At 43.9% G+C, this 24,469-nt stretch overlaps 1 protein-coding gene across 9 annotated transcripts in view; it reads right to left on the bottom strand.

Moving 5' to 3' along the window:
• Positions 1 to 4,400: 4,400 nt before the first annotated feature.
• LOC147578935 (uncharacterized) overlaps positions 4,401 to 24,469 on the bottom strand; it is a 175,251-nt gene continuing 155,182 nt past the window's right edge. For 7 of the 9 annotated variants that reach the window (XR_015253377.1, XR_015253376.1, XR_015253375.1 and 4 more), the window contains one exon: positions 4,401 to 4,752. Coding sequence is in view for 6 of the 9 variants with exons in the window: in XM_086712464.1 (XP_086568590.1) it covers positions 4,694 to 4,752 (59 nt within the window). In the remaining 3 variants the exon portion in view is untranslated. Of the gene's footprint in view, positions 4,753 to 17,859; positions 19,963 to 24,469 lie in introns of those variants that run through there. The other 2 variants (XM_086712466.1, XM_086712465.1) reach the window with 1 other exon arrangement.

The following is a 24,469-nucleotide window of genomic DNA, read 5'->3' on the forward strand; positions in this document are numbered from 1 at the left end:
GGACAGCAGGAAGGGACTGGTGAGCCAAGGGGGTACAGAGGGGATGGTGCCACCTGTCAGCCTATACCCATGGACCCCTAACTGAGGAGCTTCTCAACTGAGTAAACAAAGAAGGGGAAATGATTTTGGAACTGTCCAGTCACAAAAGATGGGTCAAAGAAGACTCGTTCCTGCTTCACAAAATGCGCCATCACCATCAACATCAGATAGAATTGTATATATTCCCAGCTGCCTGGGGGATAAGCCAGGCTCCGGACTAAATTCAAGCGTCCACTTTGAACTTGGCACTGTGCTCTAATGGATGTCCTCGGAGCCATTGCCCTTTTAAAGGATCAACAGCCACATACCCTGAGACAGGTGAAGTATTTGAGTAAGGTAAGTGAGTAAGGGAATGACACTAACAACATGTAGAGCACCTTGCCTGGTTACAAGCACTGTGAATGCGTATCTACCAAGCTGTTCTCCCTCAAAGTAGTAATTCTGAACCGCTATGATTGGTGGGCCAGACATTGTATTGACTGTGCAATTATCCAGGTAGATGGTGATTTTCTATCCCCAGTAGAGGTTCTGGCAGAGAGGACAGACACATCACTGTCTCATTCTGTGCTATAAGTGTTGAAAAGATGTGAAGCTGGATGTAGCCAGACCCCCATGGGCTGGGTGGGTGAGACTCCTACAAAGTTTTCTTGAGTTGGTTCTTGAAAGAACCTTGGACTTCTGTGACAAGATAATGAGAACCTTGGCTCTGCCCAGAGCCAGATTTTCTGAATGCTGTTACTGTGTTCCTGTGAATGAATAGAGGAAGGAACACGAACAACAGAGCCCGTGTGAATATCCGGGCTGACTCAGTGTTCTTCATAATGCCCTCCCTGGTGGAATCCAGTCTGCAGACATTCTATAAAAATGTATAAAATACACCTTTCTGCTGCATTTCTGGGCCTCAGGGATTAGACTATAGGCCTCACTTCTTACCAACCACTGGGAGTCTATATGCTCAGATTTGATTTATTTATTTCCCAACCAGTGGCCCCATAACTGTATCCTACCCCCTACCTAGTCCTTTGGGGTTTATTTGCTCGGACCAGGGTCCGGGACTTGTGCTTCAGCCCTCCCTTAGATGCTGCTCCTTGGCTGGTCCCACCCAAGCCCCCAAACCCACTCTGCCTCCCAAACCCCGGCCTCAGAACTGTGGCTCAGGTCCCCACATGATCACGAAGGCACAGTGATCTACTAGTGAAGGCACTAGTAGCAAAACCTTTTATGGGATCCAGGGCAAAGTGTTACATGAACACGATTTTCTGTTATCCCATGGTAACTCTGTCAAGTAAGTAGGAGTCCTTATTCTCATTTTCAGATGCTCAAGAAAGGTTGAAGTAACCTACCCAAGGCCATGCGGCTATTAAGCGGCCAAACCGGAATTCAAGTTCATCTCTGTGTTGGGAGCACAATGCCATACTGCTTCTGAACTTGGGAAACTGGCAGTACTCCCGGAGAAGGTGTTGGGAACTAGCTGCTCCAGTCGAAGACCAACTGCTTCCATCTGATAAAGACTGATTTTCTCTTTCTCCTCATTGTTGCGTTAGAGATAAACGATAAGGATAGTCTGTCTCGCCGAGGGCTGTCAGAAAATTCGCAATGGATGGCGGGTATCCAGTCCTCTGTCCTCTGCTTCCTAGACCAAAGGAAATGAAGGAACCTGCACCAGCTGGTGCTTTGGGGTCCCAGACAATCCATTTTGGCACAGGAACAAAGGTAGCCCAAAGTGGGAACGAAGTGTCCTCAGATAAAATGAGTTCTCTCTGCCGTTTCACACACACACACCTCTTGACGTATTTGCTGGTTATAGCTGCACGTGGAGTATTAACATTTGTCACCCCGAGGAACCTGGGAACATCCACTCGACTTCCTTCCTAAGCTGCACACGTGTGCCTGCTTGCAGAGAGTGGCAGAGGGTCAGTGGTTTCCTCCCCTCCTCTCAGCCGCAGGCTGGTCTACGTGGAGGTGGGCTGCAGAATATTCTCACACAGGAAGGCACTGACTTATGAATCGACTCCCTGCGTCCTGGTGCCATTGGCAACCGTCCCACAGGCCCTTCCCATGATCCCTCCACATCCCGGTGAGCTGCTCAGGGAGATGAAACAAAATGCTCCTAATGGAGCTCTGTGTCCCTCAGGGCCTCCCGGTCATTTCTGAAAACTCTGGGGCGGCCCCAGAGTGAAAGCAGTTCTAACCATGAGAGTAGCCGAGGCGGGCAGGGCGCCTTTGAGCCTGGGAGCCGTACCAGGGGGTTATTTTTATAACCTTCAATTTTGCTTCAGGGACCAAGGCTTGAAAGTAGCTTAAGGACTTAGATGAAACAAATTTGCAAGCCTCAGCCGAAATCTTGAAGCAGGTGATCTCACATCTGGAGTAACTACCGCCAGGACGAGCTAAGTGCTTTCTCATCCTTTTTAAAACCATGTTGTCAGTCTGAAAGAGGAAGAGGAAACCAACCAAGTTTTGATGACGCTTACAAGTCAATTTCCTGCCTTCCTTCTCAGAGAGTTCTGCTGACCCCTTAGGTAGCTAGTTTTAGAAACTTGGCTATAAATACCAGCAGCAACAATGATACTGCTTGGTGTTTACATCAGAGCTCCCTCTCAGCAGCGATCACCACGTGGTTTTTTTCTTTTTTCTCCCTGACTTGTGTTGGTGTGAGCCTCAGCCAGAGGCCCAGTCTACTATTTTGTGACTTGAATTCCCCTTCCCCACATCTAGAGGGGAGCCACCTGCTCTCCAAGTGTTCTCTCTTCTCTCTCCTCATTGCCTCTTAATCTTCTGTTCCCCCTCCCTACCTGCTGCCCCACCCACCCAAGTCCAAAGTCATGGTCAGGCAGATGGCGTGTAGGAGTCATGAAGGTAGGAGGTGTTGGAAGGAGGGCGCTGTGATCTGGATAGTGAGGAAGAGAGGATTCCTTTTTCTTTCCCTATCTGAAGTCCTGATTAAAGAAAAAAACAAAACTAAATTTCACAGTAACCCGGTCCCAAATCTTTGTCTGCCTGTGAAATAAAAGACCTAAACGTTCTCTGAAGTTCCTACAGCTATGATGATCATCCCATGACTCATTTTTGGAGCATCAAGATGGAAACCTATTACTTTTCTTTGCCCCAAACACTTCCCCATGACCACCAAACCTGCTGTAAAATGAATGCTTTGCCCCAAAAATAGCGTGTTTCCTTTTTTTCTATTACAAAAAGTTAACAAAAAAGACCGCTTCTGCCATAATCGCACCCTGCTTTAGACTGGAAGTCTGTGGAGGTATTTTGTCTTCACAATGATTGGGGGAATCCTACTGGCATTTAGCAGGTGGGAGGTCAGGGATCCCTCAAATTCTGCAAGGTTCAGGATAGTGCCTGTGCCTGGCCTGTTAATAGGTGCTTAACAAATATTTATTGAATGAGCAGAACTATGGCTATAGTTCTCCATTGTAAGGCCTCACTTCTGAGGGAAGTAACTCTTGTCTCATCTGAGGACCTTCAAGTGGGTCATGCACATACTGCAGTAGGTCAATTTCTTCAAACAAGAATGTCCATCTGGTGGGCACCTAGGTGGCTTGGTCGGTGAAGCGTCTGACTCTTGGTTTCAGTTCAGGTCGTGATCTCGTGGTTTGTGGGTTCGAGCCCCACACTGGGCTCTTCTCTGTCTCCTTCTCTCTCTGCCCCTCTCCTGCTCACTCTCTATCTCTCTCTCTCTCTCAAAATAAATAAATAAACATTCAAAAAAATTAAAAAAAAAAAAAAGAAAAAGAGAAGAATGCCAATCTGGGAGCAATTCCTCATCCTTCTCTAAACTATAACCTCCTCCTATAACCTCCTCCAGGGGCAGTAACAACGATCCATATGGTGGTTATTAGGGCTGTTCACAAATATTCCCAGATCGCCGACTTTTGGAATGGGATAGAATTATACTTTTCCACCCCTTTCCATTGTTAGCCATGATAAAATGACTTGTGTTGGGCAGTGAAATATGATTGGATGTGTGTCTTTTCTAGAGGGACACTGAAGAGCCAGTGTGCATTCCACCATGTTTGTTCACTCCCACTACAGAGACCATGGATCTCAGTAATGAGATGGGGCTCTGGGTAGCTGAGTGACTAGGATGAGTAGTCTCCCTCCACAGCTGTATTGGGTATGTAGAATCCAAGGTCCACCTTGGCAGGCTGATAACAGATTGTGAGCAAGGGATAATTTATTGTTTTGTTAGGCCATTGAGATCTAATGTTACTTGGTACCACAGCAGAATTTGGCTTATCCTGAGCGCCATTGTCCAAGCTGAAGTTTTTAAGGAAAGCCAATAAAAAGCGTGCTTACTTCAGCCAACATCTGAGCAAAATGTGAAAAAAGACAACAAGAAAAGCAGATGGAGGCCAAACTCTTAGCTTTATTATTAATTTAACCCAGAGAACACTAGACTGAGCGAACTTCCCCACAAAGCATGTGCTGGTGGAGGGGGACACCGACTCAGCCTAGTCTCACAGTTTTTTCTGGATGCATGTTTGGGAGGACTGCTGCAGCAAATACCACAGACTGTGGTGTCAAGAACCCGAAATTACATTCCTCACGGTTCTGGAGGCCAGAAGCCTAAGACCAAGGTATCAGCAGCATCGGCTTCTTCTGAAGCTTCTCTCCTTGGCTTGTAGATGGCTGTCTTCTCTTACCTGTGTTTTGACACTGTCTTCCCTCTGTGTGTGTTCATGTCCTGATCGCCTCTTCCTGTAAATACACCAGTCATATTGGATTAGGGCCGACTGCCAAAGATCACACTTCAACTTAGTTGCCTCTTTAAAGGTCCTATCTCCAAATAGTCACATTCTGAGGTACTAGGAGCTAGGACTTCGACAGATGAATTTGGGGGCTGGGGGCACAATTCAGTTCGTAAGAGTAGGCTTTGCGGTTGGAATGTGACTCCAAAGAACCCAAATGGCGGACTCGAGACAAATATGTCTCATATTACTCTTTGCAAGTGTACTGTTCAACCCCTTGCAAATTGACTGATGGCCTGGCCCCCAGTCTCTCCAAGGAAGAGGGCGTGAAAGGTTGGAGAAACAGCAACCGCTTCATCCCCAGCTGTACTTTCTCCACATGGAGGAGACACTGAGAACAAGAGAAAATATCCCCCTCCTAACCCTCCATATCTGGTTCAGCCCTGTGTCTTCACCACCCAACATGGGACCTGGTTCATGGAAGACAGTATACAAAACAGTCTCTTTTGTGATATTTAAGTTTTTTGAAAAAAATCTGGTTGCACCACTGTTGTGTCATGCTGTTCTTTAGCACATGTGTCTATTTTTTTTTTTTTTCTATTCCGCCCCCAACTGCTAGGAGAAAGAATTTCCTGGGTCCCTGACCACACACCGCATTGGAGAAGGCACATCGCAGCTGCCTACTGAGCTGGTGGCAAATCAAGGTCTGGGTTTATTTTTGACTTCTGAGTTCCTCTCGCTACACTCAGGTCTGAGAAAAAGGAATATGGCCTTGGAGAGCCTGGGCAAATGACAGGGCTGACAACTATCTCCCCAGTAGAAACCAAGCCACCGTGGTAACAGCTGTTGGTCCCTGCAGACCTAACAAGTATGGAGAGACTCTGGCAAGTCTCATTGCCTCTGGAAAGGAGAATGAACTTGAGGCAGCCAAGCCAATGTGCGCATCTCTGCCGCTGAGAAGCCAAAGTGGCCTCTGAAAGATTAATGGGGCACTTGGTTCTCAGCTTCTTAACAAGGGAGGAGGGAAAAAGCTTTCTGAAAAATAGCAGCAGCTTTGGGAAGGGATTCCAGAGGAGGGGGTTGAGGGCCCTGAAAGGCTCCCTGGTCCTTTCATCCCCTTAATCCTTGCTTTCTTTTTTCCCACAGTATCTCACCAGCCCACTTCTCCTGCTTCCTCTTCCCATTTCTTCTTTGGTGTGGCCTCCCCAAATGATTTCTGCCTTCCTTTCCAGTTGCCCTGTCACCCGACCTTCTTCCTGCTCTCATTCATCAGGAGCAGGAGCGCTTTGGATGATGGAAAGACACAGATTTTGGAATGCAACCTGGGCTTTCAGCTCACCTCTGCATCTTCCTAACATGTGCACAATGGACATGGATTGTGTCTGTCCCCTTCCTTTGGGGATGGCACCCATATATTTCATCATGGAAATGTCCCTCCCTGCTGAAGATGATTCTGGTTGAGATGTCAATCGAGTGGCACCATCCACCACACCACAGTGTATGGCATATGATCAGAGCGTGCAACTTCACTTGACTCAGTGATTGAGCCAAGGTGGCCAAGCAGGGCCCATCAAAATGCTTCTGGAGGTCAATGTGGACTATAAGCTGGAAGGACCATGGCCTTTGGCTTCTGAGAGCCATCTTCCCTCCCCATGGATGGGAGGCTTTCTGAACGGGAAGCCACACGGAACAAAGCAGAGTCAAAGACAGGGCACGGATAGGACCCCAGATCCAGGAAAAGTGTCAGATCACCCCCTGCACCCTCATGTGTATTTTTTCATCACATAAGCCACTAGAGTTTGGGTTTTTTTCTTTAACCCTTGAACTACTTTGAATGTGGTTTCTGTCACTTGTAACCAATGCAGCCTTAATAATCACACTATGTGGCTTTAGGCAACTCCTTTTAACTTTCCTGGAATCTCAGTTTTTTCACCTAAAAATGGACTCCCATCCCTCATGCCCCCATTTTAAGTGGAGGTGCATCCAAAGAAAATGTGTTCCCTTCTACTACAAAACTCAGCATACTTTCCTATGGCATTCTGAAGGTAGACTTGTCTCCCTCTAGACTGAGGGCTGAGGGATGTGTCTTATTCATCTTAGTGCTTCCAGCACTTAACTCTGGGACACAAAAGGAACTCAATAATTATTGATTCACTCCCATGTTTCCCTCTTCTTTTAGAAGTCAAATTATAGCCTCCTATTTGTAGCTCTTACTTTTCTATTTTCTTTCTTTCCTGGGCCAAGTTTCCAGCCGATTTCCCCTAGTCCTCCTGTAGGTAAATTTTCTTACTTGGATACTTGATGTCTGTGCAAATTATAATTATTAGTAATTGTGTGTCCAACTGGTACTATAAAGATCTGTTTCATCTCTCCTTGCCAGAGAAGGGGCACGTGGCCAACCATGCCCACAAATGACTAGTGGCTACAAGATTGCAAAGCTTTCATGGCCCAAAGTAATTGCTAGTGCAAGAATACGTCCAAAGTTCATTTCAGCTTGGCATTAAAGCAGCAAGTCACACGCAGGCTCCATTCCTGCCCCCACCCCACCCCGCCAAGTCGGACTATGACATCTTGTCAAACAAGGGACATTTTTCATACTGCAGTTACCCTGGGACACATCCACACAAATGCACCATGATCCCAAGGTGAACATGTGGCCAAGAAAACTCCCCTCCCCCCTGCTTCCCAATTCCAGGCCCTTCTTCTGGCTTTCTGGTTTGGGTAAATGGCACCGACATTGTCCCAGGCACCAGGTCCCCAACGAGGTGACCATGTTACACTCCTTTCTCTTTGTTCCCAAGTCATGAACGTTCCATCTCAAATCCTTTCTCTTTTACTGCCATCGCCCCAATTTCAGGACAGCTTACCTCCTCGCCCCCGTGTTATTTTAGGGGTCCTCCATTTGCTACCTTCCCCACCCATCTCCTTCCCATTCAGTCCAGCCCTTAACCCCCTCACTCTGACACTTTTAGGGGCTCCCCACCACCAAATGAATCAAGTAAAAATATTTCACTGCCACATTCAAACTGTTAGGTAAGATAGCTGCAAGCCAAATCTCGGGCCTCACCTTCCCTTTGTTCCCACCAGACTAGTTTACAGCCTATCCCTAGTGTGATCTGTGCTCACATTTGCCTGCTTTTTTATTTTTTAATTTTTAACATTTTTGTTTGAGAGACAGAGACAGAGCATGAGTGGGGGAGGGGCAGAGAGAGAGGGAGTCACAGAATCAGAAGCAGGCTCCAGGCTCTGAGCGGTCAGCACAGACCCCGACTCGGGGCTCAAACTCACTAGCTGTGAGATCATGACCTGAGCTGAAATCGGTTACTTAACCAGCTGAGCCGCCCAGGTGCCCCTACGTTGGCTCTGCTTCTATTTCTGCCTTAAATACCTTCTCTCCTGTTAGAAGCTGTTTTCCCAGGACGAATTCAGATGCTGTACAGATTGTCTCCCTTCCAGCCACCTCGACACCATGGAATTAACCCACGTGTGAGGAAAACATTCTTGTCGGCTCACGTTGCCTCAAGTTTTGTGAGTTTGATGGCTGGTTCTGTTTTTTTCACCAGGTTTGACTCCAGATGGCAACTTGTTGTCTCCAAAAATTCAAGTCATCCTCATTAAAGAATTTCCAGTCCTCAGAACCTTCCAGAATCATAGCTAGTGGTTAGTGGGCATTCCCTCTGTGCATGGTTGAGAGTTTCCACTCACTATCTCATTAACTCCTCGCAATCCCCTTGCGAGGTAGACACTGTTATGACCTTCAGCCGACAGCTGGCTTCCTCTGAGGGACGTCGCTAGCAATAGGCACTGCTTCTGATTCTAAAGCCTGTGCTTCCCACTCAAAACATGCTACAGTTTTCATACAGAACAAGCAATGGGAGCAGGCATCACATCCATGCTAACTTTCTGGAAACATTTCTTTGGTCCAAGCTGACCACTTCCCTGAGGAAAATCCATGCCCTTACATTTCGTATGGAAAACAATCTCACTACTTGGATCATGGGCACATCTCATTTGATCTTGTTTCCAAAACTAATTGTTTCATATTGCTATTTAACCGTAAGATTTATGGTCATGCCTGGGGATTCTGTTTCTCCTGTACCATCCCTGGCTGAAGAAAACAAGCGAATACATTTTCCCTTTCAACATTTCCCTGAAAACAAGTACGCAGGCTAGGAAGATAGACAATTCTCTGCTTATCATTTCCGCCATTTAACCACTTTTTTCCTAAATTTACTCATTTTATAAAAACCTAAAAATCGTTGAAGCCTCGGACTCATGGATGCTCTCAAATCCTTCAACCTTTTAGGTCATGCCTGTTTTTCATGTCAAATCAGATGGCTTGAGGCCTCAATCTTTGAAAATAGCAGAAACTGGCCAGCTGTCAGAAGTTTCCAGTAAAACAAAAAGCAGCTTGAGGAGGAATTTTGACCGCCTTTATATATGTTAATTATGGACCCTAAGGGTCAAAAAGAGGGAAGGGGAACTAAGCCAGAAGGAGAGGAAGATTATGTATCAGTCAGAGTCCTACTAGCTTATGCTAAGGTAGTAAACTCCCAGAGCCCAGGGACTTTCACATGAAAATTTATTTTGCTCGCGAAAAGTCCACTGCAAGACCCATGGCTCTCCAGGAAACTCCCTTCCAAGTGATGATTCAGGGAGCCAATACGCTTCTGTCTTGTGATTCCGATATCTCCACACATGGCTTCCAGGATGACTGAGCAGGGGAAGAGAGAACCAAAGAGTCAAGAAGAAGATTTTCACTACCTCAGCCCGGAAATGACACATGTCATTTGTTTGTAGTTCATTGGCCAAAACCGTCACAGAGCTGTGTGCAACTTGGGAGGCAGCTCAAAAGTGTGGAAAAGCTCCTGCATATTAAGTAAGGAATCAGCACTCTGCCTGGAGGACGGGGTTCAGGTCAATTAATTTACTTTTAATTTATTTACTAGCCAATCTTCTAAAATATATGAAACTTTCCTCTTTGTACTTCTGCGCTTTCTACTGTGGAACCTGAAGTAGAAGAAGAAGGAGAGAGACAAAAGAGGTTGAAAAAGGAGAACAGTGATTTACTCTGTGACTTGCTTTTAGATTCCATGGCAAACAATTTGAAATTTACATTTGTATCTCATTTTACTGACCTCAGTACTTTTAAAGGAGCATCACAATGAGATACCATCTCACACCGGTCAGAATGGCTAAAATTAACAACTCAGGAAACAGCAGATGTTGGGGAGGCTGTGGAGAAAGGGGAACCCTTTTTACATTGTTGGTGGGAATGCAAACTGTTACAGCCACTCTGGAAAACAGTGTGGAGGTTCCTCAAAAACTTAAAAGATAGAGCTACCCTATGGCCCAGCAGTTGTAGTACAAGGTATTTATCCAAAGGTTACAAAAATGCTGGTTTGAGGGGGACATGCACCCCAATGTTTATAGCAGCACTATCAACAATAGCCAAATTACGGAAAGAGCCCAAACGTCCATCAACTGAAGAATGGATAAAGAAGATGTGGTATATATATATATATATATATATATATATATATATATACAATGGAATACTACTTGGCAATCAGAAAGAATGAAATCTTGTTATCTGCAACAAAGTGGATGGAACTAGTGTGTATTATGCTAAGTGAAATAAGTTAGGTAGATAAAGACAAATATCATATGATTTTACTCATACATGGAATTTAAGAAACACAACAGATGAACATAGGGGAAGGGAAGGAAAAATAAGATAAAAACAGAGAGGGAGGCAAACCATAAGAGATTCTTCAATACAGAGAACAAACTGGGGTTGCTGGAGGGGAGGGGGGGTGGGCTAGATGAGCAACGGGTACTAAGGAGGGCACTTGTTGGGATGAGCATTGGGTGTTGTATGTAAGTGACGACTTACTAAATTCTACTCCTGAAGCCAATACTACACAGTATGTTAACTAACTTGAATGTAAATAAATACATTGGGAAAAAACAGCATCACAGAACAGTCTAACAACTAATATTCAATGCCCAATTATTTCATTCACTAATTTGTGACCTTGAACATCTAACTTGACCTCTCAGATTCTCAGCATGCTCTGCAGCACATCGGAAATATATTCATTTCTGTGAAGTTCACATTAAGTATCTGAAATGCTTAGTAAAAGGCTCCCAGCTCACAGTAAGTGCTAAAGAGTTTGCTGAATGACTGATTCTCCATGAGCAAATTAACTGCTTCCTATTTAAAATAGTATAAGCTGCTAACTTCACCATACTATGAAATATAAGTGGTACAAGAGGTCTAGTATCATTTTAGTTGATCAGAATGTCATGGTTGGTAAATTCATTTCTTTTTTTTTTAATTTTTTTTAATGTTTTTATTTCTTTTTGAGAGAGAGAGAGATACAGAGTGCAAGCAGGGAGGGGCAGAGAGAGAGGGAGACACAGAATATGAAGCAGACTCCAGGCTCTGAGATGTCAGCACAGAGCCTAATGTGGGACTTGAACCCACGAACCACGAGATCATGATCTGAGCCAAATTCAGATGCTTAACCAACTGAGCCACCCAGGTGCCCCAGTAAATTCATTTCTGAGAGGAAATGGCTTTTGTTTTCTTTTGTTTTTTGAGAGGAAGTGTTTTAAAATTAAAGCAATGGTCATTGTACTCCACTGAGCTCTTGTGAAACTGAAAATAGATATCTGTGAAAAGACTATGTAAACTATAAAGTGCCATATAAATGTAAAATATTGGTATTAAAAATACTGTGACAAGGGCTGGCTTCACAGGTGTGTGACCTGTATAGTAGTCACACAGGGCCCCACATTTAGGAGGGTCTCACACTTGACTTAATCATCTGTGGTTGCCATCTTGAAGTTCTTAATCATTTCTGAACAAGGGGGTCCACATTTTTATTTTGCATTGGGCCCCAAAAATTATGTAGCTGATACTGGTTGTGATTCAAAAGTATCACTACTTTTTGTCAAAGAAGGGGAGTTCTACTTTTATTTATTTTTTGGGAGATAGAGAGAGTGCAAGTAGGGGCACAGAGGCGAGAGAAAAGGGCAAAGGGGGAAAGAGAGAGAATCTTAAGCAGACCTCATGCTCAGTGCAGAGCCCAACATGGGGCTCAATCCCACGACCTTGAGATCATGACCTGAGCCAAAATCCAGAGTCAGACACTCAACTGACTGAACCAACCAGGCACCCTGAAACGGGGAGTTTTAGATGTTCTTTCTGGTCCCTTTCAGCACTAAAATTATATAATTCTAAAAATATTCCAAATGTTATACCATTTTTATTTTTGTTTTTTAAAACTCTTCCGCCATTCTTTTGTTTCGAATCAAGCATTTTTTAAAGTATCTGTTATTTCTCACAAGCTCTCAATCTTCCAGTTTCCACTCCCATGAAACTCTGGGAAAAGATTTTATTTTCCCCACTAGATTCAGTCTACTTAGCTAAGGTCCTTGGAGACAATTCCAACTTTGTGTTTTTATGAGGCCTCTTTCAAAGTGTGCTGTGCTGTGCACTTGATGGTCTGAACTCTAGACTGAAGGCTTATATTGGTATTGATCAATGTGTTTTATGCTTTTGCAAAAGAACATATTTTTTAAACATCTACACTGGAAAGAAAACTTTGCAGTTATGGTATTCTGCTTCCGAATCAGGGAAGCTGTAATATAGCATAAAATGTTGAAGATTTGGCATTAGTAGACTTATGTTCAAGTTCTTGATTCATCAGGTGTTAGATATGTGAGCCTAACCAAGTTGCTTAAATCTCTCTGGGTCTTAGTTTCCTCATCTGCAAAATGTAGTCGGGGGAGAAGGGGACAGCTACGATCTACTTCAAAGGGTTCTGAGGAGAAGACTTGAAAACAGTGTTCTTATTTTGTTTGTTTGTTTATTTTGAGAGAAGAGGGGCAGAAAGAGGGAGAGAGAGAATCCCAAGCAGGCTCTACACTGTCAGCACAGAGCCTCATGCGGGGCCCGATTTCATGAACCGTGAGGTCATGACCTGAGCTGAAATCAACAGTCAGGCACTTAAATGACTGAGCCACCCAGGTGCCCCCAAAATAATGTTCTTAAAATGACTTTTAAGTTGTGGTGTATCTATAGAAGGGATTATCATGCTATATAGTTGTTTTCATTCTAAATAATTTTGTCCCATGAATGAATTAATCAACCATGATAACTAGAAAACTAAGGTGACCCTAAGATGACACTATACTCCAATATTTTTATTTAACATCATGGTGGTCAGCCCAACAGATTGCACTGGATTAGGCAGAAAACAGGTTATTTTGTTGGAAGATGTTCACTTAACAAACATCTTTCGAGCGTCCACTCAAAGATATGCCAAGAACTGACATTAGGTCACACCTAATATATCCTAAAAAACAAAACTACATGGCATTATACATTCCATCATAAACATTCCATTGGCAAATATTTAGTAGGCATCCACTACATGCCATAATATGAAGACTTTTTTAAGCTTTTTAATTTATTTTGAGAGAGAGAGTGTGTGCACAGTGGGGGGAGGGGCAGAGAGAGAGATTGAGAGAGAGAGAGAGAGAGAGAGAGAGAGAATCCCAAGCAGGCTCCACATCCTCAGTGCAGAGCCCAGTGCAGGGCTCGAACTTCTGAACCATGAGATCATACCTGAGCCAAAGTCAGACGCTCAACATACTGAGCCACCCAGGTGCCCCATTTGAAGATTGTTAAAGAAGAGTTAAGAGGTGCACTGAGGATTGTAATAAACCCATCAAGTCCTGTTTTGTTTTGTTTTTTTAATCATGTGACAAAGTGGGGAAAGAAAGTTAATGTAAAAAGCTGGAAACAGAAATCCTTAGGGAATTAATGGCAAAATACTACAATGGGCCATTTCAGTTAAGAAGGGTAACCCTTGGGCCAGGGGTGGGCTGGGCAGGAGAGAGAAGTAGAAAATCAAATATTCAAAGGAGATAAGATTGTATTGCTGCTAGTACATAATAAAGTAAGAATTATAAACTTCTGCAAGGCATCTCAGAAGGAAGAGCATGAAGTAACTAGAATAGAAGGGGCCTGAGGGAACTTAAAGGAGGAGATGGGGTTGGGGAAAGAGAGAACAGGCAGAAGGTGTGGAGGGACTGGGCCCTCGGAAGGAGTGGTGGCCAGTGAGAGGCTCCCAATGGCAGGAATGACCATTGCTTCCAGCTGAATCTACTGTGAGTCACACAACTCCAAGGCAAGATATCAACCTGTTAGTTATTACAGCAGTTTCTCAGCAGACGGTAATGAAGGTCTCAAGGAAGATAGGCTTTCTTTCTACTCACACAGTCATTCAGACCGGCATGACTACATTGGCTAGAAAACTTTGAAAATCACTGTTCACTTTTACATGGTTTCCAGCAATGTAGTCCTTCCAGCTCCTGGCTCTTGGGCATGACCCTCAAATACTCACATAAACTATCCTATACAGGATATCCTGGGATTTTTTAAAAACTCAGAAAAGGAGAGCTGTGCAGCGAGGCACTGGTAAGAGACTGGGAACTCAGTAAAATCCTGAAGTCACCAGGAAAATCGTTAAGTACCTGGAGAATCCCTGTGGGCGTGAGGGGTGGGAGAGGCATGATGGGGTTTCCACTGTTTGTCAGGTGGATGTACAAACAGTTTTTCTTTAAATATCATAGGACAGGGTAACTCCAGAAGGCTGAAGAATAAGAGTCTCAAAAGTCAACATCTGTGTTATAGGTTAACCTTGTTAGATCTGTCTTTCAAATGAAATCCCCTCTAGCCACACAGAAACTCAAGCTATTCTGTTAGTCCTTTATCATCAAATGTGTGTGCACGCACACACACACACACACACACACACAATGGGGCTACCGGCTTTTAAACTCCACCTACTAGGTATGTCCTGATGGGAAATTTCCAGACAATGTCGCCAAGAAACTTGGAGCCATCTTTCTCCCACCCAAGCTTTTTATGTGACTTTAGGAAAGACCCCTTAACCTCCCTGAACCCCAGGTAAAAACACCTGTCCTGCCTCCCCCACCAGTTGTGATTAAAACAAAACAAAGCAACATAGCAAAAGCATCCTTGGATGCAACTAATGCAACTATCCTTGGAAACCGCCCCCCCCCCCCCCCAAAGGGCTGTAGACCCTGAGGGAAAGTCATTCATGCAAGTGTCCATTTTCATGTCCCTGGAGGGGTGGGACCACACTGGGGACAAGAATGGCCCCTGGGATAAGCCATTGTTCTCTGCAGAAGTAAGACACTGCCCAGTGTAAGCAGTTCCTCCAGCTGCCGGGAAGTGGTACTTGCTGGGGCTGGGGACTTGCTGGGGCCCAGGAGGTGTCCCAAGGTTCCACAGAAAAGATTCCCATTTTACTTGAAAACACAGGCTTCCCCGCCCCTCACCACCCCCAGAATTTGAGACCACATGTAGTCTTGCTGGTCATTTTTTCCTGAGATTGTCCAACTCTTGCCGCTGATTATCAGTTGGAGCCAGCGTAACAAAACCTGCGTTTCCGCGCTGGATTTTATTGAAATGCTTCTGATATCTGCCAGAGGCTGTGGTAAGTGTGCAGCTAGTACATGTAGAAGGGTTTTTCCTTTCCCTGGGAGGAAAGCCGCAGCAGGCTTTATAAGTCAGTACTATTGACTGGAAAGGCAGAGACTTACTGTAAGTAAGTGCTATCCCTTCCGCTTTTAAGAAACAATGAACTATTTCCTGGTTTTTCAATTAGGAAGGCTTTCTCAGACTATGAAGGAAAAAATGTAATGTATAATAAATATACTAAGGAATGAGCATGATTCATGGCAATTCAAAGGAATCATCTGAGCTGATGTCTTATAGCCCAGGAATCTGCATTTACTGGCAGCCTCTGTAAATCGACCTTCCATGAATATGATGGCGAATACCCCAAATTCCAGAAAACACAAAACAACTCATTTCAAACTCTATGCATTTGCTCAAGATGTAAAGCTTCCTTGAATGGTAGAGTAGACTAAAAGACATGAATGCCCCTCAGTGTCTTTTTATCATTTGCATTGAAAACTGCTCTGAGGGGTGTGAGGGCAAGCCTGCCAAGGGCTTGACTTCCTCCCACAGATGGCTTTCTGGGGATGGGGAGAGGAGAAAGAGGAAAGGAAAAATGGTTTGTGTCCTAGCATCTTCTTGGGACTTGCGTGCCTATCAACACAGAAAACTCTACAAGAGATCATCAGACCTGAACATGTCCCCAAGTCACTGTCATCTGTACCCACCCATGTCTCTTTCCATCCCTGGCCACAGAGAATGAGGTTTCCCTTCTGTCTGAAGCTATGTCTTCCTGGGGTTTTCCAAAGCAGTGCATCGCTATCTTACTGCCTGTATCTGCTTCTCAATCACTCCAGACCCTTGTCTCTACAGACAAGCTCAAGTCCCCTCTATCCTAAGGATGGGGGATGTCTTCTTTGTCCTTTTTGCCACAGATGAATTTCAAAACTGTTCTGCCTACACACTGCTTACCTGTCACCCACTGCAGTCTGGCTTCTCCCTGAAACTGGTGAGAATTACCATGTACCATCTACTGGCCCCGCCCTAAAATCCTCTCTTCAGTAATTATTATAATTTACTTTTCTGCTGCCTGGGATTATTTTCACACTGACCTTTCTGACCTTTCTTTCTACCAATTGTATAAGGATGGTTTCTCTTTCTCCTGCTATTTTCAATTGCTGTAGTTCAGTTTTTACTGTCAGATCTTCTTTGATGGCTCTTTAAGTGTAGGACCATTACAGAATTCCATCCTCATTTTTCTACATGAGAACCTGTAAAAAGAGGGTGGTGTGGCTCGTGGGAATGTGAATGTGACAGCCACTTTGGAAGAGAGTCTGGCAGTTCCTTGAAGAGTTAAAAGTAGAGTTACCATTTGACCCAGCCTGTCCACTCCTAGGTATATCTCCATACACCCAAGGGAAATAAAAACACATGTAAATACAAAAACTTAAACACAATTATTTATACCAACATGATTCATGATAGTGAAAAGGCAGAGACAACACAAATGTCCACCTACTGATGAATGGAGAAACAAAATGTGGTCTATCCATACAGTGGAGTACTATTCAGTCCTAAAAGGAAATGATACATGCTACAGCATGAATAAACTTTGAAAACACACCACAGCATGAATGAAGTGGGTCACAAAAGGCTACATCATAATAGTTCCAATTACATAAAATGTCCAGCATTGAAAATTTAGTGTCTTAAAGCAACAGCAGTTACCTACTTCTCACAATTCTGCAGATTGACTACATGGTTCTTCTGCATCAGGTGGTCATGGCTGGGGTTCTGATAGGGCTGGAGGTTGTAAATGTCCTCATTCACATGGTTAGAAGTCAGTGGTGGTCACTGACTGGGTGCTCAGCTGGGACAATCATCCAGAGGCTTCAGTTCTTATCCACATGGGTCTCTCCACATGGGTACTTGATCTTCCTCTTATTATGGTACCTTGGCTCCAAGAAAGACCATTCCAAGTTGACAAACCCAATGTGCAAGGACTTGTCAAGCAACCACTGTTGCACAATGCTTGCCAATTTTTTATTAGCCAAAGCTATTCATATGGCAAAGCACAGTCAGTATTAGAAAGGCTGACTTAAATGCTGGGAGTCATGGTTTATTGAGGACCACCAAAGTGGTAGGCTTCATAATGAGAAACATGACAGATGTTGGACAAGTTTTTAGAGAGCCGACAAGAATTTTTCTTCCTCTCTGTCCAGCTAATTATTTTAGTAGCTTCTCTGTGGAACACTTAAAGGCAACAAAAGGTAAACATATTTATCAAACATCAGACTAAATGTCTGGCCCTTTTTATATGCTAGAAATACTTTACAGAGGGAAGACTAAACCTGGCTTTAAGAAGATTATGGTCGGGGCGCCTGGGTGGCGCAGTCGGTTGGGCGTCCGACTTCAGCCAGGTCACGATCTCGCGGTCCGTGAGTTCGAGCCCCGCGTCGGGCTCTGGGCTGATGGCTCAGAGCCTGGAGCCTGTTTCAGATTCTGTGTCTCCCTCTCTCTCTGCCCCTCCCCCGTTCACGCTCTGTCTCTCTCTGTCCCAAAAATAAATAAACGTTGAAAAAAAAAATTTAAGAAGATTATGGTCATATCAGAGAAACAGGTATGCAAATATGCAACTACAAAACAGTGTGATAATATGATAAAAGTGTTTATCTTCACAGCAAAGTGGGAGCCCAGAGGAGGGAGCTCCTCAGTGTGCTTCAGAGAAGAGAGGAGGCATTTTTCGGCCAAACATGGGCAGGGGAAGAACTGCCTAGGCAAGGTGAAATATCATTTATCATCAAGGCAATCTTTGCTAAAATTACACTTCAGTAATCTGGGATGTAAAGGGTGTGTGTGTGTGTGTGTGTGTGTGTGTGTGTGTGAATTGGTGCTTAAAAGATACAGTTGGACAGGTATGTGGAGACCAGATCAGAAAGGATCTTGTGTTCCATGCTGAAGTGTCCCAGGCCCCCATGATCACCCCCTGGGGGATGGGGATCCATAAAAGACTTCATCAGAGAGGCAGGGAGATTGGATTTGTGCATTATGCAGATTGCCTAACTCTGCATCCTGCTGTGGTTTTTGTTTGCTAAATGCCATTCTTGTAGCATGACTCAGTGCTTCCACACATTCCCCCCAAACAATCTCCTCCACAAAACATGAGTGAGAAATGTAGATTTTCTCTACATTTGTACATGTGGAGATTTCTACATCTCCACGGAAACTAAAAGTTTCATGGGGGAGACTGTAGCGGGATTCACATTTCAGGGTGCACTGAACCCCCCTCCCCTAAATCCCTATTCTCCCTAATCCCTCCCTTGGCTGCCAGCAGGGTTCCTACCTCTCTGGACCCTTCCCCTGCAAAACCCTTCATTTTTCAGACCCTAGGTCTTTATTCAGGAATCAGCCTCCCCTCTTCTTCCATCTCACTATTTCTTTCTAACTCATGAAGAACAATAATAGAGCGTGATTCCCATGCTTCCATTCCCATCACCTCACTCAGCAAACAAAGACCTGCCAATGTCAATATCTTCAAACACCTTGAAAGGCAGCAAGGAATATTAATTACATAAGTAAAATGTCAGTGTATGTTTCTGATGTATCTTTAAAATCTCACTTTGGAAGCAACGTGTGAAATGGATTGGTTGGGGACAGTAAGACCAAACACAGAGAGACCAATAAGGGATTATATTAGCACGGGAAAAATATGTGCAGAGCCTGAGACAGGGGCTGTTAAAATGGCTGTAGACGGGGCAGAAATGATAGCAATTAGAAGGTAGAATCAAGTGGACTTTGCCATTAATACAGCCCCTTACATTCACTAAAAATAGCAGTGTTACTCCCTCAAATAGAATAGGATTTGTTAGGATCTGGGGCTATTTGCTGAGCCAGACCTAGGAAGGGAAGTAACAGTGCGATAGGGAATGAACTGAAATGTTGTTATGGCGGTACTCTCAACTTCCCGTGTCAGCCATATTGGAACTATCAGGTAAGACAGCACATTATGAGACTGATTTTTTAAAACACAAGATCTCACACATCCAAATAGGTGTTCGCCTCTAAGTCACCAAGGGTAAGCGTTTCTTATTCCAACAATGCTGCCATTGTTGAAATCCATTCTGAAGTCCTCTTTGGCATCTGCATTTGGAGCCAGGATATGAGACACCCAATAGTCTGGCCTCATTACTTGATGGTGACTTTTTAATTTTTTCCTCTGGATAGCTTTAGTCACCTTGAACATCCAAGTTGCTTTCCAGACACTAAGACGAAGACTTTGGTTTAGAAAAATAAACTGGGACATGAGAATAGAAGAGGCTCAGCTGAGGCTCATGGTCAGGAAAACAACCGTAGCCAACAGACTTGTTAGGAAGTGATGCCAGAGTCAGTCCTGCCTGCCTCTTTACTTCCAACTTCCTGAGCCCACACATCATCAGAATGTAATCCAGCAACTTCCCCGGGTATGACACCTCATTCCTGGGATGCGACAGGCAAAGGGGATTCAAAGAAATAGAGAAAGACAGAGAAGCCTGGAAATGAGCTTTTTCAAAAAGTGCCCCTGCTAGTTTTCAACAGAATGAGCCTGAAAACGTGTTTTCCTTTTGTGAACTCATTACTTATCTCCAAAATCAGTCGTACCAGGGAAAGGTGGGCATTTCAGAGTAGTCCAGGTTCAGGGGGGAAGCCCAGGTAGTTTCAGTATGAGCTGGACAGACATTTCTGGTTGTTAAAAAAAAAAAAAGACAAGAAAGTATCAAATATTGCATACTATAAACGAATAAATGCATTTAATGGATGTGAAGTGGCTAGCACAGTGCCAAACAATAAAATTTGCTCAACTGGTATTAAATAAATGCTCAGGAAAATCATGGGCATTTGTTGTTGTTTTCTTTGTTTACTTTTTAATGGAAAAACAGTAGATAAACCAACACAGATTCTACTGCTTCCACATAGTTGCTAATTTCAAATAATTGCTTTTATTTATTTAATATGCATATGGAGAGTACATAGATGTAGATAGTCCCAGACACTGTTGTAAGCGAGGTACAAACACTAATTCATTTAATCCTGTTACTAATCTTATGAGTTAGGTACTTTTATTTTTATCTCTGTTTAACAGATGAGAAAACTGGGGGCCTGGAGAGATTAAATAACTTGTCCAAGGTCACTCAGATAATAAATAGTAAGAGCTGTGTTCTTAACCACCGCAATCTCTGTCTTTTGAAATTCAACTTTGACAGCCTTTGAATTTCTGGCACCATTGCTTGGATTCAGCAATCCTTTTATATCCAGGGGTTCTTTATGGTGGACCAAGATGAGTTGCACCTCTGGGTTCTCTAGATATGACAGGCAAAACAAAACAACATAGTTTTGTGTTTTTTAATGTTTATTTATTTTGAGAGAGAGAGAGAGCAAGAGCAGAGGAGGGACAGAGAGAAAGGGAGAGAGATAATCCCAAGCAGGTTCCATGCTGTTAGCACAGAGCCTGACATAGGGCTAGATCCCACCAATCAAACCTTGAGATCATGACCTGAGCCTAAAGCAGCAGTCAGACGCTTAACTGACTGAGCCACCCAGGTGCCCTCAAACAACATGGTTTATTAAAGCTAAAGATACCTCAATGATCATTAGCCCAGGCATTGCCATACATTTTTTTTTTCTTTCAATAATCCTTACTTTTAGAACAATTTTAGATTTCTGGGAAAATCACAAAGCTAGTGCAGAGAGTTCCCATATACCTTATACCCAGGTCCCCCTATTTTTACATCTTATATCAGTATGGTACCTATGATACAATGAATGAAACAATATTCGTAAGCTATTATTAACTAAAGCTCATCCTTTATTCAGATTTCCTTACTTTTAATCTAATGTCATTTTTCTGTTCCAGAACTCTATCCAGGAAACATTACATTTTTTAAAAAAATTTTAATGCTAATTTATTTTTGAGAGAGAGAGCAGGGGAGGGACAGAGAGAGAGGGAGACACAGAATCTGAGGCAGGCTCCAGGCTCCAGGCTCCATGCTGACAACACAGAGCCCAACACGAGGCTCAAACCCACGAACTGTGAGATCATGACCTGAGCTGAAGTCGAACACTCAACAGACTGAGCCACCAGGCACCCTTACACCACATTGACATTTAATAATCAAATTTCCTTATGTTCCTCTTGACTGTGAGAGTTTCTCATGCTTGTCTTGTTTTTGGTGACCTGACAAGTTTTGAAGAGTACCGTTCAGATGTTTTGTTGGATGGCCCTCAGGATGGTAATATATGATGGTTTTCTCAGATTGGGCTGGTGCTGCGTGTTTGGGGGAGGAAGACCACGGAAGTAAAGTGCCTTCCCCATCACATCATGCCAAGGGTATATACTATCAACATAACTCATCATGGTTAATGTTGGCCTCGACCCCCTGGCTGATAATTCCAAAACATGTGTTGTATCTGAATTTGGTTCTGATACTTACTTTGGTTCTGAATCTTACTTCTTCAGATTGTGATTTTCCTTACCTTTTAACATGACCTATAATTTTTTGGAGAGAGCTGGATATGTTGTATCAGGTAATGGGAACTGAGGCAAATAAGCCTTTAGTGAGAGGATTCTTGTTAATCTGGAAGCAAGTGGGGCTGTGTTTAATGTTCACTGCAGCTGTAGGGGCCACAGGCTTCAGGTTTCCCTGCTGTCCTTGTTTTGTGTCCCCTGTTGAAACCCTATTAGGGCATCTCTCAGAAATCCCCCTAGTTCAAGGTGTTGGTTACCCTGGCAACCTCAGCTTTCCGAAGGATCTAAGAAAAGTTATTGATCTTCAGTTTGTTCAACTTTTTTCTTGTTGTAAGGTTGGAGGTGATGACTTCTAGCCCTTTACATGTTGCAGCCGGAACATTTTTAAAAGGAGAAAGTTTTTCCCAATGAAATGTTATGTAACTGTTTGAGTCTCCTCACTGTCTAGCCTAATCCAAGTACTAGTGCTGGCATATTTCCCACCTCCACTTCCACAGTCCTGTTGGAGATCTAGGGCACTCCCTCTTCACCCACACTGTGTTTCAGGAGACTTAAGAATGCCATAGGTTTTTTAAAATGGAGTCCCCATGTGGGGAAGTAAGGATGGGATTTGGCAAAATCGTCAGGCATGGACAGGGGACTTTTTAGCTAGAAAATCCAACAGAAATGGTGAGAGGGTTGGTGGAAGAACCCCACAGACAATAATGGGAAGAAGGGCTCATGTGGTTTCTTCCATGTGATGATGGTTCACATTGCCCATGAATGATAGGCAGATGCTCTCAGCCTATGGCTTGGCCCCCATGAAGGTCCTTGGTGCTGGTCAATCTCTCAATACTGTTCTCTGGTCCTCTCTATGTGACTTCCACCTCCAGTCAAGGTTTGGTCCTCTTATCTAAAACTTTAAAGATGTTCTCTAAGGCTGTGCCCCATCCTCTTCTTGTCCAACTGACCCTCAGGTAATCCCCTGAGGATGGGAGAATTAGAGCTTTGAGACCTTCTCCTTCCTCTGCAATGCATGTTCTTGCACAAAGTCTCCATTCTGCTCCCAATCAATCTCTTGATTACCAAGAACCTTTTGTTTTCTTCTGATAAAAAGTTGGCTTCATAATGTAAAGGCTTTGGCTTTCTAAACTAATATTTCTGGTGTGGGCTTTGACATCCTAAAACTAAACTGAACGTTGACTGTTTCTTTTACTTTTAATTTCTGCTACATTCTCAATACTCCAGGAGGCAATTTGGGTGCTTTTGACTAGTCATAAAAAAAGTCATGGATTCATACAAAGGAGTGTTGAAACAGAAAACAAAGATAACTACTTTAAGATATACTTTTTTTCTCTGTATTTGTCTGGATGGTGTGTGTGCATGGGTGTGTACAAGTTCTGGTTAGAGGGGACTAAGGGGTCCAGAGCCCTGCATGCCTAGCCTTCTCCACTACCACCCAGGGCACTGAAACCACTCCTATAAAATGTCACCCTCATGTTGCCAAATTCAGGGGTCAGTTCTTAGTTTGGTGGTCAATCAGTGGTCAGTCCTCCTCTCTTTTGCCTTGTCAGCAGCCCTGGCCACAGCTCATCACTTCCTCTTATTTGGAAAAAAATCTCTCCCTAGCTTTCAGCATGCCACTTTCTGCCTCTCCTATCTTACTGAGTTTACCCCATTCTCTTCTCTTATTAAAGCCTGACATACCCAGGGTGCTGTCCTTGTCCTCTGTGAACACTCATGCCCTGCTTGAGCCCATTCAGTGTCACAACTTTAAACACCATCTCCTTGCTGATGATTCACTTATTTGTATTTCCAGCCCAGACTGTTTTCTGAACTCTAGACCCATAAACCAAATGCCTTACATGGCATCTCCACTAGATATTGAACTCAACATATTCAGAACTATACTCCTTACCTCCCCTCCCAAACCTGTTCCTCTCTCTCCCTGGGCGATTAATTTTTCCAACTTCTCAGGCCACAAGCCTTGGCCTCCTTTTCTCTCACCCCCTATTGAATCTGTCAGCAAACCCTGTCAGTGTTACTCTACTTCTAGTTGTTTTCTTATCACTGCTCCCACACTGGTCCAGATCACCACCAGCTCGAACCTGGATTCTATATGAGTCTGCTCACTGGACTCCCTACTTCCCCAGCTTGATGTCCTATCACCTAGTCACCATACTTCCAAATGTAAGTCAGATCTGATAGCCCCACCTAGGTTTACAAGCTATCCATGAACCTGCACACAGCCAACTCTCTAACTTCATTTCCTGACACTTCTACAACTGACTCTTCTGCCCCAACCCAACTGGCCTCCTTTCTTCTTACTTAAATATGTCAAGCTCACTCCCACGTCAGGCCTTTGACTGGCTTTGCCTTCTGCCCAAATATCCACAGGGCTCTCTCCCCTACTTCCTTGACACCACTTTTTATTTACTACCCCATTTTTAGTCCTTCCCTGGCCAGCCTATTTAGCATGGGGCCACTATCTCCCCATGTCTTTACCCTGTTTATTTTTCTTTCTTAGAACTTACCATTATCTGACACATAGTTTTTGTTTATCAGCCTTCTCTCTTATTAGAAAGTCAGCTGAGCCAGAATAGGAACTTTGACTCCTTTTGTTTGCCACTCTATCCCTGGTGCTTTGAATAATGCCTGGCACACAGCAGAACTTTAATAAATAAATAATGAATGAATCCTGTGAAGAGGCCCATGAAGCACTTCCCAAAACCTCCAACCCCCCAG

The sequence above is a fragment of the Puma concolor genome, chromosome B4, assembly GCF_028749965.1.
Source record: "Puma concolor isolate L17-30 chromosome B4, mPumCon1.1.hap2, whole genome shotgun sequence".
Classification (NCBI taxonomy): Eukaryota; Metazoa; Chordata; class Mammalia; order Carnivora; family Felidae; genus Puma; species Puma concolor.